General features: G+C 45.7%; 1 protein-coding gene across 3 annotated transcripts; it reads right to left on the reverse strand.

Moving 5' to 3' along the window:
• Positions 1–10,267: 10,267 nt before the first annotated feature.
• LOC134525662 (C->U-editing enzyme APOBEC-1-like) lies at positions 10,268–18,784 on the reverse strand. 3 transcript variants are annotated; one of them, XM_063356741.1, is made up of 5 exons: positions 18,520–18,784; positions 15,277–15,375; positions 14,606–15,006; positions 13,971–14,086; positions 10,268–13,011 (listed from the first exon to the last, which is right to left on the reverse strand). In XM_063356741.1, the coding sequence occupies exons 2-5, from the start codon at positions 15,282–15,284 to the stop codon at positions 12,988–12,990; spliced, it is 549 nt and encodes a 182-aa protein (XP_063212811.1). In that variant the 5' UTR covers positions 15,285–15,375; positions 18,520–18,784; the 3' UTR covers positions 10,268–12,987. The 3 variants fall into 3 exon arrangements, with proteins under 3 accessions (XP_063212811.1, XP_063212802.1, XP_063212794.1); XM_063356732.1 differs by lacking the exon at positions 15,277–15,375; XM_063356724.1 differs by lacking the exon at positions 10,268–13,011 and adding an exon at positions 13,054–13,434 and having other exon boundaries at positions 14,606–15,375.
• Positions 18,785–19,159: the final 375 nt, after the last annotated feature.

Raw genomic sequence — 19,159 nt, forward strand, 5'->3', positions numbered from 1 at the left:
GACTATGATTTTCTACTCTAAGCAGTCCTTCTACAATCATCTCACGCTACTTTGCATCAGAGACGTTCTATATATTTATCTTTCTGGTTTTGCCCCATTTCCACCTCTCCGTTTCAATGCACATGCTGTGTGAAAGTGCTTGGCAGAACAATAAATACCCCAAAGCAGAAGCAGGAGCTCGGTGGACATCAGAGTGTCCATGCTCTCCTCCCTTTGAGAGGCTGAGTGTGGCATACAGCCATCACACAACTGGCAGGGTTTTTAATAGCGAGAGGGATGACAAAACCAGCTGGACTTCACTTGAGGGAAAGCAACGATTCATCTGTTCCTTTCCTATCACAGACATACTGGAGAGAGTGTTCAGAGCACCTTGAGGAACTTTCAGCCCTGAGCTTTGTTTTTCCAAGCACTCAGGGACTGCCCAATGGTGACCATATAGTTAAACTCTCCCCAAAATTCACCTCTAAGCTGTAGCTCCCATGGGAGGTTAAAACCTCCATCAAGAGGAGAAAACCTCCATCAGAACCAGGCATTACAACCATCAAGGTTGTAATTACAACTCCACCAAGGATGGAGTTAGTTTTCTTCATGGCAGCCCATATGGTGCTGTGGTTTTGACCAGTGACCAAAACAGTGTTGACAGCACAGCAACATTTTAGCTATTGCTGAACAGCTCTTGCACAGCATCAAGGCCTTCTCTGCTTCTGACTTTGCCCCAGGTGAGTAGGCTGGGGGTGGGCAAGAGGCTGGGAGGCAGCACAGCTGGGACAACTGACGCAAACCGACCGCAGAAATTTTTCACACCATCTAATGGTATGCTCAAAAATAAAACTTGTAGGGATTTTTTCTGAAGTTGCTGTTGCTTGAAGACTGGCTGGTCATCAGTCTGCTGGTGGTGAGCGGTTGCCTCTGGATCATTTGGGGTTTCTCATCTTTTTTTCCCCTTCACTTATTAAACTGTCTTTATATTGATGCTTGGCGTTTCTCACTTTTGTCCCTCCAATTCTCTCCCCCATCCCATGGGGCAGGGAGAGGGGAGAGTAAGCAGCTGTGTGGTGCTTAGCTGCCTGCCAGGGTTAACCCATCTCACCATCTCATGTCCACAGGTAGGGTAGAAAGCCTACTTGGGTATCCACAGGTAAACTGCTTGAGAGGTCTTGTAAGAAGTCTTCAGAAGACTCCAGAGATACGGAGTTGCTCTCCCAGGATCTTCATGATTCAGGCCCTATGTTACTATGTAAATAGTCTCTCCATCACAGCTAACACTCCTCCTGTCACTGGCATGGAGCAGGACTGTGAGATAGGAACCTGTGTGTTTAAGCAGCAGTGTTTATGGTACAGAGCTCAGAGGGTAGTGATTAGGGGCACAGAATCTAGTTGGAGGTCAGTGACGAGTGGTGTTCCCCAGGGGTCAGTACTGGGTCCAATCCTCTTCAATATATTCATCAATGACCTGGGTGAAGGGACAGAGTATACTCTCAGCAAGTTTGATGATGACACAAAGCTGGGGTGGGGTGGCTGACACACCAGAAGGCTGTGATGCCATACAGAGAGACCTGGACAGGCTGGAGAGATGGGCAAAGAGGAACCTTATGAAATTCAACAAGGGCAAGCGTAGGGTGCTGCACCTGGGGAGGAATAACCCCATGCACCAGTACAGGTTGGGGGCTGACCTGCTGGAGAGCAGCTCTGTGGAAAGAGACCTGGGAGTCCTGGTGGACAACAGGATGACCATGACCCAGCAATGTGCCCTTGAGGCCAAGAAGGCCAATGGCATCCTGGGGTGCATCAAGAAGAGTGTGGCCAGCAGGTCGAGGGAGGTCATCCTCCCCCTCTACTCTGCCTTGGTGAGGCCGCACCTGGAGTACTGTGTCCAGTTCTGGGTTCCTCAGTTCAAGAAGAACAGGGAACTGCTGGAGAGGGTGCAGCAGAGACCTACCAAGATGATGAGAGGACTGGACCATCTCTCTTGTGAAGAAAGGCTGAGGGATTTGGGTCTCTTCAGTCTGGAAAAAAGACGGCTGAGGGGGGACCTTATCAACACTTATAAATACTTAAAGGGTGGGTGTCAGGAGGATGGGGCCAGAATCTTTTCAGTGGTGCCCAGTGACAGGACAAGAGTTAATGGGCACAAACTTGAACATAGGAAGTTCCACCTAAACATGAGGAGGAACTTCTTTCCTGTGAGGGTGGCAGAGCACTGGCACAGGCTGCCCAGAGAGGTGGTGGAGTCTCCAACTCTGGAGACATTCAAAACCCGCCTGGACGTGTTCCTGTGCAACTTGCTCTAGGTGACCCTGCTCTGGCAGGGGGTTGGACTGGATGATCTCCAGAGGTCCCTTCCAACCCTATGATTCTATGATTCTATGATTTCTCATAGCAAGGGCAGGACAATCTTCAGGGGACCATCTATCAGTGGTGTTGATAGATTTGAACTTGTCATGTCATGTGGTGCAGGTCCGGGGACACCTGGTAAAGCTGTGAGATAACCCTTCAAGGGAAGACACTCAGGAAATGCAGCTGAAGTGGTGTGTGCCAGCTACCTTTTCCCACATTGAAGCTGTGTTGCTTAGGCCAGTCAGCAGTGCAAAGAGGAGCCAAACCTACTGCAGTGATGGTTATGGATTATGTTCATTGCATCTGAGTAGATCTTAAGAGAAGTGAGGGATTAAAAGGTGGATATGGGGCTAAGTAGTGTTTGTGAGCAGTAGATGGCAGAAGTGGAAAACAAATGAGATGGAAATCACGACGTAGCAGGGAACTGTAAGGGTGGAGGGGCAGACCTTATATCCAAAAATCCAGCTGAGCTGTCATGGTTCACTCAGATGAGTACACCCAATGGGGTCAACTGTAAATGTTCATCAGATACAAATATGAAAGTGGCCTGAAAATCATCTCCAACTATCCAGATAATCTTGGCCCAAATGCTATGGATTAGACATTTGCTGATCAGGGTGCTGCTATGGAAAGACCATATGCTTGGGGTAGACCAATAATCCAGAAGGTAACTGGAAGCAGAGGGAATTATGAAACTATGGCTCAGCAATCTGCCCTGTCACTGTTTTCTAGTCTTAGAGATTTCAAGCAAGGTGATGACAGGGAAGCCCTGCCAGATCTCACTACTACAGTTAACACAGATTGCAGATTTGGAGGCTAGGACAGTTACTTCTTGTCTTGGAAGACAGGCAGGGCTGCAGGATGGGGAACATACCCACCTGCACCCCTTTTGCCACAGCCCACTGCCCAGTCCACAATCTTCCTTCATCAGAGACACTCAAACTGAAACACTCTGCCTCCCGTCACCATGGCTAAGGTTCAAGGATGAACAGAGACATCATTTGGCAGGAAAACTGCTCTTGGTTTAAGCAGACCCATGGTAGCAATGGAGCACCGCGGCTCCGCATCACATCGCTGGGGCTGCAGATCAGGAAGCAGAGCTTGAGCCAAGCTCCCAAAGCCACTTTGTGGGGATAAAGCTCTGGCCGCTCCCTGGATCTGTTCAGAGCTCTGGGGTGCCACCAAGTTACCATCCAGATACACAGGTGGGGTGGCACATAGAGAGTATGCTGGCACAGGAGCTCTGATCTGCTGAAGGAAAAGTCCAGGCCAAGATCTGAACCTCCAGAGGGATGCTGCAGCGAGAGAGACAACAGCTATAAGCTACTTGCCTCACAGTCGGGAAACAGACTGTGAGGAGAGCAGTCATCATGCTGTATGGTAAGACATGGGCTTGGGCTTGAGGTGGAGAAGATACGAACAGACCAGGCAGCCAGAACGGCGTGCTGGATGAGGCCTTACACTACATATCATCCATGACCTCTAAATTACTGAGGTTAAGCATAAATTTCGGTCTGTAGGAGACTAAACTGTCACATGCCTCAAGCAGGGAACAGAAAGGCCACAGTGCATAAGGGACTAGCACTGACCATGGGGGTGTGTGGAATAATTACTAAATTGGCCAAGAATACAAAAATACAGCATTGTTCACACATTAAGGAAAGTCATAAAATCAAGAGGCTTCTGAAGTATAATACAGCCACAGCTGGCAAGCGAAGAATGCAACACCTGCGACTCCCTGTACAAGGTTGTTTGCGAAACTACACGAGGGATGGAACGAAACGCAATTGTTCCGTGGCCTTCCCTTGTGACAAATAGCAGATGTGGGGACGAGATGGTACTACGGAACAGATAAGCGGCCTACACGCTACCCGAGCCAACATTTCGTCAAATGTTGATGAAATGCTGTCCTTTGTGCGAACTTTGCTCACCACAACGTACCAAAACACACCTCCATCCCAGAGGCTATCCGCCCCCGAGGTGTGAACACTCCTCCTTGAATACATTAATCATAATAAAAGTACGTATGACTAAAGTCACTCAAACTCCACTTTGAAGATAAAAAAATAGTATAAAAATAGCCCAAGAGAGAGGGGATGTCAGGGAAGACACCATTGCGAAGAATTCCACCGCTGATTTCCGGGCTCAGTCGACGGGCTGAGCCTTTCTTCCCCCCCATAGGGACGCCTTTGGGTAAGACTTCGATTACACTGAGTGCTTTCTCAGGGACTTAGAAATTTCTCTAGAGAATCTCCCTCCTACATTTATAGCCAGGCTGTACCGTTTATAATTTTGTCGTGCATTTTGTATACTTAAGAATATCTTTATTTGCACGTGCTTTGCAGACAGTGTATTTATCACCGGCAATCCTAAAGAACCTGTATATCCGTTGTTTAAATAAACTGCACTGTTTAAGTAGCTGGTCGTTTAGCTTTCTCACTGAACGCGACCAAAGACTCGAGAGTGGCCGTGCTAGTTCAGGAGCACGACTAGACTGAAGGTGCAGTCCACTATTAGTGTATCCAAATCGTAATAGTTTAATACATATTAAACGTGATTGGACTGATGGTGCTGAATTGGGCATCACTCAGAATTTAAACCTAGCCGCACCTGGCCTCCCACCTCGGTGAGGAGTGTTAGAACGTAAGGGGGTTTATCTTCTGCCAAAACCGCTTGGCCCCGTTTCACGCAACAGGGTAACACTTCAGACTGGATTCAGGCCCTTCTGTTTCTCTGTACCTGAGAACTACAAGACACCCAAGTACAGAATGTCACCCCTCAGTTCCCAGATCTTTTTCCCAGACTCACATGCATGTGCCACATGGTTAAATGGCAGTGCTCCAGCCAGCCATGGCAACAACAAGAGTATTCTCCTGTTTCATGACTTGGCTTTTGTCTCTGCCAGTTCAAGAGAGGCAACTTCTGGTTTCTAAATTACTATTGAGAAATATTGCTCAGCTCATTGATATTTGGCATAACAAGTCTCATTTTGCATGTTTATTTTTACTATTACATCAGATACAGCATTCTGTATTTCATTTCCTTGCTCTCCTCCACACACACACACTGGGGATAACCGAACAGAATGTGAGGTCTCTTGCTTACTGTTTGACCACAGACTGATTCACTGGGCAAATGTGACTCAAAAAGAATGGCTTGAAATAAAAATTTCATCATAGTATTATAGATAAGCAGAATCCAGACAACTGACCAGGTGTCCAGAGCTGCTGTTTTCTGTGACCAAGTCACAGCAGCTCTTGCCAGACACTGTCAGGGAGCAGCAAGGGCCAGCTACTCCCTAAAGGATGAGAAATTAAGCCAAGCAAGATAAAGCAGCCAGCAATGAAAGAGCCTTGCTAGCCAGGGCCCCTCCCAGTGTAGCCATAAGAGGAGAGTAGGGCAGGCCCAGGGCTAGCAGCCACGATCAATGAAGAATCCAGGTTCTCAGGCATGCTGACGAGGCAGCTCTTAGGTCCTAGGTCAAGCTAGGAAGTAAATCCTCAGGTCAGGATCAGGTTCTGTGATGACAACATACAGACACTGTGATCATCAGGCTGGTCCATAGAGATGAGACAACCCAGTCTCATCTGGGGTCAACCCAGAAAATCAGTTCACAGGTCAGGAAACAGATCAACAAGATCCATGGCTGGCCATGGGTATGGACATAAGCATGGCTGTGAGAGATGGAGACAAGCACACCTACGCCATAGCTCAGGAAGGGCGCCTTGGGAAGGTTAATAAGGGAGTCCGGGGCACAGGTTATCTTTTCTTCTGTTCTCCCAGTTACAGGCAGGGACACTGTAAGAAACAGACGTGTGCGATCTATCAACACATGGCTCCATGGCTGGTGTCACCGCCACAGTTTTGGGTTTTTGACAATGGGATGACCTACATGGCACCAGGCTTTCTGGCATCGAACAGGGCTCATCTTTCTGAATGGGAGAAGTGGGTGTTTGCTCATGAGCTAGTGGGGCTCATTGACTGGGCTTTAACCTAGGCTTGTTGCAGGAGGGGGATGCTAACTGGCTTGCTCTTGACAAGCCAAGGGATGATGATCCGAGGTCTGAGGGGTGGGTCAGTAGTGAAGGCCCTCAACCTGTTGCTCCGAGATGTGCTGGGTACGCTGCAGCACACTCGAAGTCTTATGGGGACGAGCCAGGGGCTCCTGAGGAGATAGGAACCGGAGAGTCACAGATAAAACACCCCAGAGGAAGACCACCTGAAGAGCAGCATGAAGGAAAAGCAAACGCTCCAGCCAGTGAGACAGCTTCATTGGGCACCCAGCTGAAATGCCTTTACGCAAATGCACGCAGCATGGGAAATAAGCAAGAAAAGTTGGAGATGTGCGCACGTCTCCAGGGCTACAATCTTATTGGCACCACAGAGGCGTCGTGGGATAGCTCTTATGATTGGAGCGTTGGAATGGACGGATACCGACTCTTCAGGAAGGACAGGCTGGGAAGACGAGGAGGGGGTGTTGCCCTCTATGTCAGTGAACGGCTGGAGTCCATGGAGCTCCACCTGGGGGTGGATGGAGACCCAACTGAGAGCTTATGGGTCAAGATTAAAGGGAACGCAGGGGCAGGGGACATTACGGTAGGGGTCTGCTACAGGCCACCTGACCAGGATGACAGAGTGGATGAGGCCCCCCTCAGACAGGAGCGGCATCGCATTCACAGACCATGGTCATCATGGGGGACTTAAACCACCCTGATATCTGTTGGAAGGACAACACAGCGGTGCACAAGAAATCCAGGAAATTCTTGGAATGTGTCGATGACAACTTTCTTCTTCAAATGGTAGAGGAGCCAACAAGGAGAGGAACTATGCTGGACCTTGTCCTTACCAACACGGAGGGGCTGGTGCCAAGTGCAGCCTCGGCTGCAGTGATCACGAAATTGTAGAATTCAAGATCCTTCAGGCAGCAAGGAGAGCACACAGCAAGCTCACTACCATGGACTTCAAGAGAGCAGACTTTGGCCTCTTGAGGGACCCGCTTGGCAGGATAACATGGGAAAAAGTACTGGAGGGAAGAGGGGCCCAAGAGAGCTCATTAGTATTCAAGGATCACCTCCTCCAAGCTCAGGAGCGGTGCATCCCAAGAATGAAGAAGTCAGTTAAAAATGCCAGGAGGCCTGCGTGGATTAACAAAGAGCTCCTGGACAAGCTCAAAAGCAAAAAGGAGGCCTACAGAGGGTGGAAGCAAGGATGGGTTGACTGGGTGGAATACAGAGAAACTGTCCGAGCAACCAGGAACCAGATTAGGCAAGCTAAAGCCCAGATAGATAGAATTAAATCTGGCTAAGGGCATCAAGAATAACAAGAAAAACTTCTCTAAGTACGTCAGGGGTAAAGGCAAGACTAGGGAAGATGTGGGCCCTCTCAGGAAGGAGACAGGAGACCTGGTCACCCAGGATATGGAGAAGGCTGAGATGCTGAATGACTTTTTCGCCTCAGTCTTCACTGGCAAGGGCTCCAACCACACCACCCAAGTTGCAGGATGCAAAGGCAGGGTCTATAAGAATGAAGAACCGTCCACTGTAGGAGAAGATCAGGTTTGGGACCATCTGAGGAACCTGAAGGTGCATAAGTCCATGGGACTGGATGAAATCCATCCACGGGTCCTGAGGGAGCTGGCAGATGAAGTCGCCAAGCCGCTTTCCATTATATTTGAAAAGTTGTGGAAGTCTGGTGAAGTTCACACTGATTGGAAAAGGGGAAACATAACCCCCATTTTCAAAAAGGGAAAAAAGGATGACCCAGGGAATTACAGACTGGTCAGTCTCACCTCTGTGCCTGGCAAGATCATGGAGCAGATCCTCCTGGAAACTCTGCTAAGGCACATAGAAAATAAGGAGGTGATTGGTGACAACCAACATGGCTTCACCAAAGGCAAATCATGCCTGACAAATTTGGTGGCCTTCTATGATGTTGCCACAGCACTGGTAGACAAGGGGAGAGCAACTGATCTCATCTACCTGGACTCATGCAAAGTGTTTGACACTGTCCTGCACGACATCCTGGTCTCCAAATTGGAAAAGCATGGGTTTGACGGATGGACCACTCAGTGGATAAGGAACTGGCTAGATGGTCGCACTCAAAGGGTTGCAGTCAATGGCTCAATGTCCACATGGAAACCAGTGACGAGTGGCATTCCTCAGGGGTCAGTACTGGGACCAGTGCTGTTTAACATTTTTGTTGGTGACATGGACAGTGGGATTGAGTGCACTCTCAGCAGGTTTGCCGACGTCACCAAGCTGTGTGGTGCAGTCGACACGCTGGAGGGAAGGGATGCCATCCAGAGGGACCCTGACAGGCTTGAGAGGTGGGCCCGTGCAAACCTCATGAAGTTCCATGAGGCCAGGTGCAAGGTCCTGCACCTGGGTCATGGCAATCCCAGGCACAAATACAGGTTGGGCAGAGAATGGACTGAGAACAGCCCTGAGGAGAAGGACTCGGGGATCCTGGTGGATGAGAAGCTCAACATGAGCAGGCAATGTGGACTTGCAGCCCAGAAAGCCAACCGCATCCTGGGCTCCATCAAAAGAAGCATGGCCAGCAGGTCGAGGGAGGTGGTTCTGCCCTTCTACTCTGCTCTGGTGAGACCCCACCTGGAGTACTGCATCCAGCTCTGGAGTCCTCAGCACAAGAAGGACATGGACCTGTTGGAACGGGTCCAGCAGAGGGCCACGAAGATGATCAGGGGGCTGGAGCACCTCTCCTATGAGTACAGGTTGAGAGAGTTGGGGTTGTTCACCCTGGAGAAGAGAAGGCTCGAAGGAGACCTTATAGCAGCCTTCTAGTACCTGAAGGGGGCCTACAGGAAGGATGGGGAGGGACTCTTTATCAGGGAGTGTAACGACAGGACATGGGGTAACAGCCTCAAACTGAAAGAGGGGAGATTTAGATTGGATATCAGGAAAAAATTCTTTACTGTGAGGGTGGTGAGGCACTGGAACAGGCTGCCCAGGGAAGTTGAGGATGCCCCATCCCTGGAAGTGTTCAAGGCCAGGGTGGACGGGGCTTTGAGCAGCCTGGTCTAGTGGGAGGTGTCCCTGCCCATGGCTGGGGGTTGGAACTAGATGGTCTTTAAGGTCCCTTCCAACCCGAACCATTCTGTGATTCTGTAATAGCACAAGCCTGAGCTTAAATGGAGCTCCTGGGCCATCTATGGGCAATGTGCCAGTGGAAGCCGCAGGTGAGGGTAGTCAAGGCAACTAAGGTTTTTTTAATGTCCTCAGGGCCCTGAGAGACACATACCATAATAATTGCCTTCAGTTTTTATTGTGAAAACAATCTGGGGGTTCTTCCTTGCTTGTGACATAGGAATGGCACAGCCTTGCTTTGGCCAAGAGCTGGTTACAATCCAAACAGGGGCTGAGCGTGGTAAGCCAAGGCCTACAGGACAATGTAAACAAGAAGTAAGCATAATGAGCCTTGGCATGGGTGGGGGATCAACACGTGACAGGACCATCCCCAAAGCTGCTGGTAAGGTATACTGTGATCTTGTTTGATTGACAGCCTGTGCTAACAGCTACGTACAAAGACCTTCAGCAGTAGAGATTGACAGGGGATGCTTAGTCCACTTCATAAATTGAGCTTAGCAGCTTCAAATTGTCTGTGTTTCTCTTCCCCCCATAACAACTTGTGCGATCAATTTTTTCTGCCTCCTTAAAACCAGCTTGAAAGCATCATCTCCTGAACTTGTAAGATATAAAGAACCATATCTAAACAAGAGGACACATCTACCAAAGTGGACATCACTTAATCGAGTGCTGCCGTTTTGTAAGTTACAGGTTGTCATCTCTTAGTTTCCATAAGCCAAATTCTCTTTAGGTTAGACTGGTCCAAAACTCTGAGTAACTATGTTGGCTATGTTAAAAGATTAGCAATACAAATAAGAGAAGAATCGGGCCCAATCATAGCTTTAGAGTTTAATGATTAAAATGGGTACAAGTAAACGAATATTTATCCTAGTCTTGCAGAAATAACCTAGCATCGGGAATGGGGACGGAGAGAGGTTCTATTTTCCAAGCACTTGGTACTGATGGCACAGTACCTCTGCACAGTACAGGGGAGCAAACGACCAGAGAGGGGAGCAAACAATCCAGCTTGGCTACTGCAGGGGATACAGCTGCATTCCTACAATTCTCTGCGCAGCCTAATGTGCCTTGCTTTTCAAGGAGTTTCCAGTGGATACATCTAGTGGTCCAGTTCCAGGACAGGCCTACAGATAAAAATACTTTCTCACTTCTTTCAGCCAGCTGAGTGGACCTCCTGAAATACAATGACCATGAATACTGTAATTACCATTCCACAGTCACACCACTTGGTGGATGGAGGATTTGCTTCTGTTGAATGGAGTGTCCGTGGATTTTTTAAGTTGCTCTTAAGATCAAGTGCCGCTGTCAGTTACACGTTACAGCTCCCACCGAGCCAGTGGAAAATTCTCTAGGCTAGCCCAGTCTTTCAAATGCAGACAAGCGTTTCAGTGACTAATGATGAGACATTAGTATAGCAAGAACTGACACTTATTGTGATTAGTTGATCGGTTTAAAACACGGACAAGTACTTATTTACATGGCAAGCTGTGAACTTCCAGAATCTGCTGCCCCAGTAAACTGTGGACACAGATAGCAGGACAGATTAAAGAGATGTGAAAAATTTGTGGTGCCAAGTCCATAAACAGACACTAAAGATGCAGGGTTCCCAACCACAGTCATTGCGGGTATTGAGGTACTGTGACTGGGTCATAATGAACCACAGACAGTGTCCAGGCTTGTCTGTTCTCCCTAAAAAACATCTTCTCCTGACAATACTAGATACAATGTCTGCCCTGATGGGGCATTTTCTGTGTTTTTAGGTTCACTTTTCCTCTTGCAGCATGAGGCAGACAAGGCTAGCTGAGAGGACAGCAAGTCTCCAGAGATGTTCCTTGTGGCACCTTGACCTTCTCTTGCCAGAAATTAATTTTTCAAGAGTCAAGGAAATAGCCTGTTCTTGTCAAAATGCCTCAGATAAGTAAGTTACAGTGAATTAATCAACTGTTTGGGTGTTATCAGTCCTCTTTAAGCACCTTTTTGCCATCAGCCTGTGCACCACTGGGCCACATCAGAGGAAGAACAATGTTAGCAGGGTATTGGGCCTAGGACACTGTTCCCCATTCTGGCTACTACCTGCCTCCATTTCCACATCCAGAAATTTCTCATCAGGGATATTTAACACTGTCCAATATACTTAAGACTCCCAGTGACAAGCTGTCTACCCAGGATATTGGTGGCTTTTAGAAACTGGGGAATGTTAGCAACATTTAATGATTGTTATCTTCTACATACAAGCAGTAAGGCAGATGGCCATCTTCTATGGGTGAAATCTCGTAGCAGAGGACCAGAGATAACATTGGTCCTGTCTTACACTTAATGCATTCTTCACCTCTGTCTTCCACACAGATGATGGGCCCTGGTACCCCCAGAGCACTGTGTTGGAAGACCATAACTGGGGGATGATAAACTCCCAGCCGACCCTGAACTTGTTTGAGAATTGCTACTCCAGCTGGATGCACATAAATCTGTGGGGCCCAATGGGATTCATCCCAGGGTACTGAATGAGCTGCCCAATGTTACCATGGCACCTCTCTCCATTATTTTCCAACGGTCTTGGGAGTCTGGAGAGGTCCCAGTTGGCTGAAAGCTGGCAAATGTTGTCCCAGTTCTCAAGAAGGGTAAGAAGGAAGACCCTGGTAATTACAGGCCTGTCAGTATCATTTCAGTGCCTGGTAAAATTATGGAGAAGGTTATTCTGGGAATTATTGAAAACCACTTGAGAGACAACACAGTCAGTGGTCATAGCCAGCACGGGTTCATGAGGGGAAAGTCCTGCTTAACCAATTTAATTTCCTTTTATGACAAGGTCACCCATCCAAGGTTACCAAGGGAAGCCAGTAGATGTGGCGGTTTTGGATTTTAACAAGGCTTTTGATACTGTCTCTTACAGTATCCGTCTGGATGAAATGTCCAGCACACAGCTAGACAAGTCCATAACACATTGGGTGAGCATTTGGCTGATGGGTTGGGCTCAAAGGGTTATAGTAAATGGGGTTACATCAGGCTGGCGACCAGTCACCAGTGGTGTTCCCTGGGGCTCAGTTTTAGGGACGGTTCTCTTGAATGTTTTTATAAATTATCTGGACACAGGAATCGAATGTACATAAAGTAAGTTTGCTAATGATCAGCTGTGGACTCCCTGAAGGGTAGAGAGAACTTACAGAGAGATCTGGGTAGAATCAAGAGCTGAGCAATCGCCAACCGTATGAAATTTAACAAGAGCAAGTGCCAGATTCTCCACCTGGGATGGGGTAATCCTGGTGCTGATCTCCTCTCTCTGGTGACTAGTGACAGGAGGAAATGGAATGAAGCTGCATCAGGGGAAGTTCAGCTTGGATATTCGGAAAAGGTTCTTTACTGAGAGGGTGATCTGTCACTGAACAGGCTCCCCAGGGAAGCGGTCACAGCACCAAGTCTGTCACAGTTCGAGGAGCATCTGGATGACGGTTTTAGTCATATGGTTTCATTTCAGGTAGTCCTGCAAGGAGCACAGAGTTGGATTCAATGATCCTTCTGGGTCCCTTCCAACTTGAGATATTCTATAATTCTATGATTCTACAAATGGAAGATCCTGAAATGAAAATAAAAATATGACATTTAGATCCTTTAACAATTGCACTTTGGACTTGCTATGATTTGAAATGGACATAGCAGGAGAAGTCTATTACTTGTAATAGCCCAGAATAATTTTTTTCCACAGATGCCATATAAAATGGATTTCCCAGACGTTCAATGACCCACTTAGCCATAGATTCCTTCCACTCTGTTTCACTAAAAATAGTATTTGTCAGAAAACACTAATACATTGAAATCAAAATGTTGCAGAACTTATATTAGTTTTGCTAGATTTTTTTATTATTTTTTTTTACACGATCCTTTTAGGCCAAGGATGTGGACCTGTTCATTCAAGCAGGGTCTCTTGTCTCTCGGGGCACAAACTTTCAGCACTGTTGGTGTACACATTCACTCTTCTCTCTCCTACCTTTCAGGAGGTCTGGCACAAAACAAAAACAAAGGTTGGATTTTCCCAGACTTTCTCTTTTGAACAGCTTTTCTCATCTCACAGAAACTGTAACCTTCAGATCAGCCAGGGAAGTTGCTGAATCAAATCTGGAAGGGGCCTAGTGACTGGGAGGGGATGTCGGACCACTGCAGATATTGACAGAAAGTGGCTGAGTAGCATCATTTGCTGAACAGAAACCCATGTTCAGATCCAGATTAGAAAGGAATCTGGTGGATGGTTTCTGGGATGAGACTGGAATTCCAGCTGACAATCAAGGGATTTCCCACTCTGGAGCCTGAAGGAAAAAAGCTACACTCTTAGCCTTTGCTTGGTAATACGATAGAAGGAAATCCACAATGCTTGTCTCCCAACCAGACAGGACAGTTCCTATGATTACTTTTTCCAAAAGCATCACTCTTTAAACTCCAACTAGATATGAACAGCTTCTTTCCTATACTTTACAATTCAGTGACCCCATATTGCAAATCATTTCATGTGATTCCCCCTATCCCTCAGAGTCTACAAACCTTAAAGACGTTCTTGAGCTTCAAACGATTCTTAGTTATCTTTGATTGAAAGCCCACAGTCCAGTAATCATCCACAGCACCTTCTTGGATAAAGGTTTCCCAACAGTAATTATAATCTGGAGAAATGGAAGCAAGATGATGAACCTGAGTTTATTCAGAAACTAGACAAGCTCAGGGAACAAGACTCTTCCTGATGCCCATGACACAGAGACAGCTTGGTCATGGACAGGCCAGCTGATGGATTCTGTCCACTCCATATTTGGAACCAATGCCATTCTCTCTGGGCTTTTTTACCAGCAGAGGGCCCCTTCAGCCAGCCTTATCCCAGCAGCTGTATTTAGTCCCCTAGGCCAAGAGAGAAACACCCTATCTTCCATTCCGTCAGGAGCAACAGAAAAATGATGTCTCTAATCAAGGGAGACTTTTCATACAGGTCTGGTTGCTGACTCCTGTCCCGCTACTCCTGCAGTATTTGAACATCTTTTTTGGGATGCGACACTCAGTCACTGAATGGTGATGAATGTGCCCCCAAAGAAGGTGGGCAGGACGCCGGGCCCAGAAGCAACTAGATTCATTCATGCACAGAGCTCACCAGTCCACCCCTCCCCAGTCCCCCAGAGGAAAGGAAACCTTGCCTTCAATTTCCATGACAGCAATGGTTACGACCTCCAGGCTCACAAGGGTCTTCAGACCTTGGCGGTTTCTTTCATCTTCTATGTGATAAAGACGTGCTACGTATATATCTATGCTCACATATGAGTGCCTCCCTAAGAAATTCAGTATTTTAAGGCAGCAGTCTGCACAAGGGCTCCAGGACAAGTACCAGGTCATGGAACAGTTGACATAATCATTGGATCTTCTGATCTGTAAGATCTTCTCCAGGAAGTAGACTTCAGCATGGCAATGGTCCTTTTTGACCCAGTGTATCCAAGGCCTGCCAGTCTCACCCCACTGCAGTCTGCATAGTAGGTATGTGTCCTGTGGAGTCTTACGGGGGTCAAAATGATGCTTTAAAGCCTTCTTAGATATATACATGCTGAAACAGAAGAGAAACTTCAAGGAATCACTGGTTACAACTTTGTTTTCAGTACTTCTCCAGTACAGAAAAAAGGGGGAGAGAGACAACTGAGACGGGCAATACACAAGAGAGCAATGCATGGAAAATGGTAGGCACCACAGCAGGGGAAAGGAACCAAGCCCTGAACCACCTGATCCTCCCTTCGCAACTGCCTGAAGAACTTTCACATCCTCTCCCCTCCCTGTCCTCTTCCTCATCAGCGTAAGTATTTCTAAAAGCTTTCAATACATTTTCATGTGCCAGACATTTTTCCACGCCTCCTGTGTAGCTGTTTTCAATGTAGGCAGCTGTTTTCAATGTAGGCAGCTGTTGTGAATTTTGTAAAAACTAAAAAAAAAAAAAAAAGAAAGAAAATAAAATCACTGGTAAATTATGAAATTATGTTTAATATATTTATTAATTTATATGTAATTATTTAAATATAATATATTTAATTTAAATATATTTTTATATTGAATTATATATTTAATATAATTTCATAATTAATCCAATAATCCTTATTGGATTCTCTTGCTGTTTGTATTTTCATAAGGATTAGCACAGTCAGCACAATCCTACATGAGAGAAGGAAAAAGAACTGCTCTATACAAAAAGATGCCGCTCCCAAGAATGACATTCTCTGATAGATGGTCCATCTCTTAGATCCAGATCTACTCAGCTCAGAACAGACCTCTAAATATTGTCAATTAAGTAACCATAAAAGACTGCCAGTGTTGGTTGTGAAGGTATTCTTTATATCAGTAATTATCCATGACACATAAATAATATACAAAGTCACCATTAGCACTTTAGCCTTTGTACAATTGCTTTATATAGAGATATATTTGAGAACGCACTCCATAAATATTTTTTTTCACATTAGAGTAATTCAGAATAAATCTAGGACAGACTCTTAGCAGAGAAGTAACAAGCCTGTAGCACCCACCAATAACAAAAAAAAACCCAAACACAACAACCCCACTAGCTGAACTAAGGACAAATGAAATCTTGCAGATCAAGTGTCACATATTCTCTAGCTGCAGGACTCATCGCCTCTGTAAAAAAGCATCTCATTTACCTGAGTCAGTCGGAAGGCTTTGTCTTCTTACCCTGTCTCCTTCCTCATTCCAGCCTCTTATACATTAACACACATATGTACGTAAATCAGTTTATAAATGGCAGAGCTTATCTCTGTTTATTTTCTCCATGTAATCTCTGTGTATATAAACCACAGAAACTGTACATGCAGATTTCTTTATCAGACTTTCTATTGAATTTATGTAAATGTAGCAAATGTAAATGTCACCAACTGTTTAATTCTGGTACAGGAATAACTTTTTTTATTATACTTAATTCCTTTAGTATGTTGTTGAAAAAAACAACAGAGAGAGACAAAAGTGAAGCATGGGCTTAATTTTTATTTTTTCTCATTTGAGCTGCTAAAAGAGATATATTTTTTCTCTGTGTGTGGGTGTGCGTGTGTATACAGGAAATATAGTGACCGTGGTTGAAGTTTACCGAAGAAAATACATTTAACTCCCAACACTCAAGCCCAACCAGTTCATCTAATTCTTACAGAGGCTATCTTTACTGTTTTGAAAAGCAATGTTACAATAGATTACAGAGATCTGACTTGTTCAAAGGTATCTGTAGTTGTTGCCATCCGACTATAACATACAGACAAGTTAAAATTTCCAGGTCTTACTTAAATTGGTCTTAAGCATCCTCTTGCCTGTATCTTGACCATAAAATATTGCACTGTGGATAAGCTATTGCAGTGGGTGTTGTGTGCGTATTTTCAGGGACATAAAGCTATTTCTTTAGAACAGACTTGCACTACACTAATCTTCAAGATATAGCCACCTGAAAGACGTGTTAAGCCAAGTGGAATCGATTGTGTCATCAACGCAATAGAAACAAAAATCTGCATTCTTATAAATATCTGCTACAGATATAACTTGCTATTTTTTAGATAATGGATTAATTGTAAATTTAAACAGCTCTAACAGAAGGACAGACAAGAAATTTGAAAAACATCATTAAAACATTCCACACTACAGAATATATACAGAATCCCAGCACCTATTCCTTTTTCTCCCCAAACCAGATAAGAAAATACTTAAAATAAGCTGTGAGTTTACAGATAATTGCCCAAAGCCATGCAATCACTTTGATTTTTTTTATTTTTATAACTATCACAAACAGTCCTTGCTGTTCAGTATTGTTACATACGGTAGACATATACACATGGAGCCTAACTCAAAAAAATGGTTCCTTGATACAAATAAGAGATAAAATTACAAGTTAGCAAAAAAAGAAAAAATAAAAAATCCTAAAACTTTTTTAGTGTTCTTACTAAATTTGGTGCATCGGTCTCATGAAGGTGAACTTGTAACCTTTTCAGAATTTAAGAGCTGGAGAGAAATACACCAACTGTAAAGACTGAGTATTTGAAAGGTGAATTGCACAGAAAAATGTTTAGAGGAGTTAGGGGAGAAAATGGCAGAGGGATGACAGCCAACATAACTTTAGGCTTTATTTTCTTTTCTATTAATATGCCACTGCTATGTAAATGTGCATTAAACCTTAAAGATGTATTGACTGATGACAAATATCTTCTAAAATGTGTTAGTTATACCTTTTCCATTGTCCCATCATCCTTAACTTGGACAGGAATGCAATGAGTTTGTTTTAAAATGGACTAATTTTATGAAAACGGCTCCTAAAACTCATCTCTCCTTTACTAAAACTTTGTGTAATACACTGCACCATTATAGATATTTAATAATTTTCCTTCCTTCCTGTCACGCTTATTAGAAACTATTTAAAATTCTGCTCATTGCAAGATAATAACAGTAATAATGACAATATCTAAACTGTACAAGCATAGGTGTGTCAAAACTTCTTTAATCCACGTTTTTCCTCCATGGCTAAACATTTGAACAGCTCATGCACTTCTTTACTGAACTGTGCATTAAAAGTATTGTTTTTTCCTTCTATTGGACAGAGAATGTCTGGTCTGACACTTCCTGTTTATTTCGTGGCACAACAGCCATTTTCAAGACCTCAAAACAGTCGAGCAGGGAAGAGGCACTTTTGGATTCTCTTGCTGCCCAGCGTTGGGGTGAGCCAGCTCCTGCCGTAGCCTGTCCCCAACCCACCCCATCTTCCGCTCATTTTTATCAGCACTTTTTGTTCCTGGACGTTTTATGGCTCCCATGACAGTTTTACGCTGGCAGGAACTTCCTTGCCAGGCTCAGAGTTCGGTGCTACCCCCGGCCCGCTGCAGTGACACTGGGGACCAGGTCTCCCAGTCAGGTATGCTGGCACCAGTACCACCCTCGCCCTTCCCCAAGCAAGGCAGAGACTTTGCACAGACAAAAAGCAAGCCCCTGGGCCACACAGCGCGGGGTCCCCTTGGGTTGGAGCAGCAATGACACAGAGCTGAAGCTGGGGCGTTTTTCTTTTGGTCAGCGATTATTTTTTTTTTACCCTCTCAGTTTTTTCTCATACATGGCTTCTCCTCTCCCCGTGAACCCTCCGGCTCTGCTCCGTTCCTTCAGTGGTGTCCTCCTTTCTGTTTCTGTTCCTGCAGACGGGGGCTCCACCCACGGCCGATGGCGGAGCACACTCCCCAGGCTCTGCTGGCTCAGGGTGATGTAGGAGGAAAGGGAAAAAAATGGTTTGACCAAGGTTGCTACCACATAATGGCACGTCTTTACCAGCCTGCCCTTAGCAGCACTACCTTAGATGGGGAGTGAGGGCTGTTACAGGTTTCCGGTTAAAAAAACGTAATAATTGGACAACCTCTCTGAAGCCTTCTTGTAAGTTTGAAAAGGATGATAGCGCTTCGTTGGCGGAAAAATGAGATTTATTCAACCATACAGGAAACTCCTCCCAGTAGCGCAGCTGCTCCGTGTGGCACGCAGGCCTGTCCTCCGAAGCACACAAAGCTCAGCTCGGTGGTGGCTCGGCCTCACGCCCTGCGAGGTCGCGGTCCTTCTGTGCTGACACAGCTGTGTCAAGGACATATATCTATATATACATTATACACACACCTCTAATGAGAGACTTCACTCACAAGGTATCAGCAAAGCTTCCTCACCTTCCCTGCCAAACCCAGAGAGGAGGA

Source organism: Chroicocephalus ridibundus, chromosome 1, assembly GCF_963924245.1.
Source record: "Chroicocephalus ridibundus chromosome 1, bChrRid1.1, whole genome shotgun sequence".
Taxonomy (NCBI): domain Eukaryota; kingdom Metazoa; phylum Chordata; class Aves; order Charadriiformes; family Laridae; genus Chroicocephalus; species Chroicocephalus ridibundus.

Bases quoted from the DNA above. Each gene is read 5' to 3' on its own strand.
- LOC134525662 (XM_063356724.1), bottom strand. From the start codon at position 15,245: ATGAGGAAGAGGACAGGGAGGGGAGAGGATGTGAAAGTTCTTCAGGCA. The intron at 14,087-14,605 runs GCAAGGTTTCCT...CCATTTCTCCAG, and splicing joins TGCTGTCATGGAAATTGAAG to ATTATAATTACTGTTGGGAA.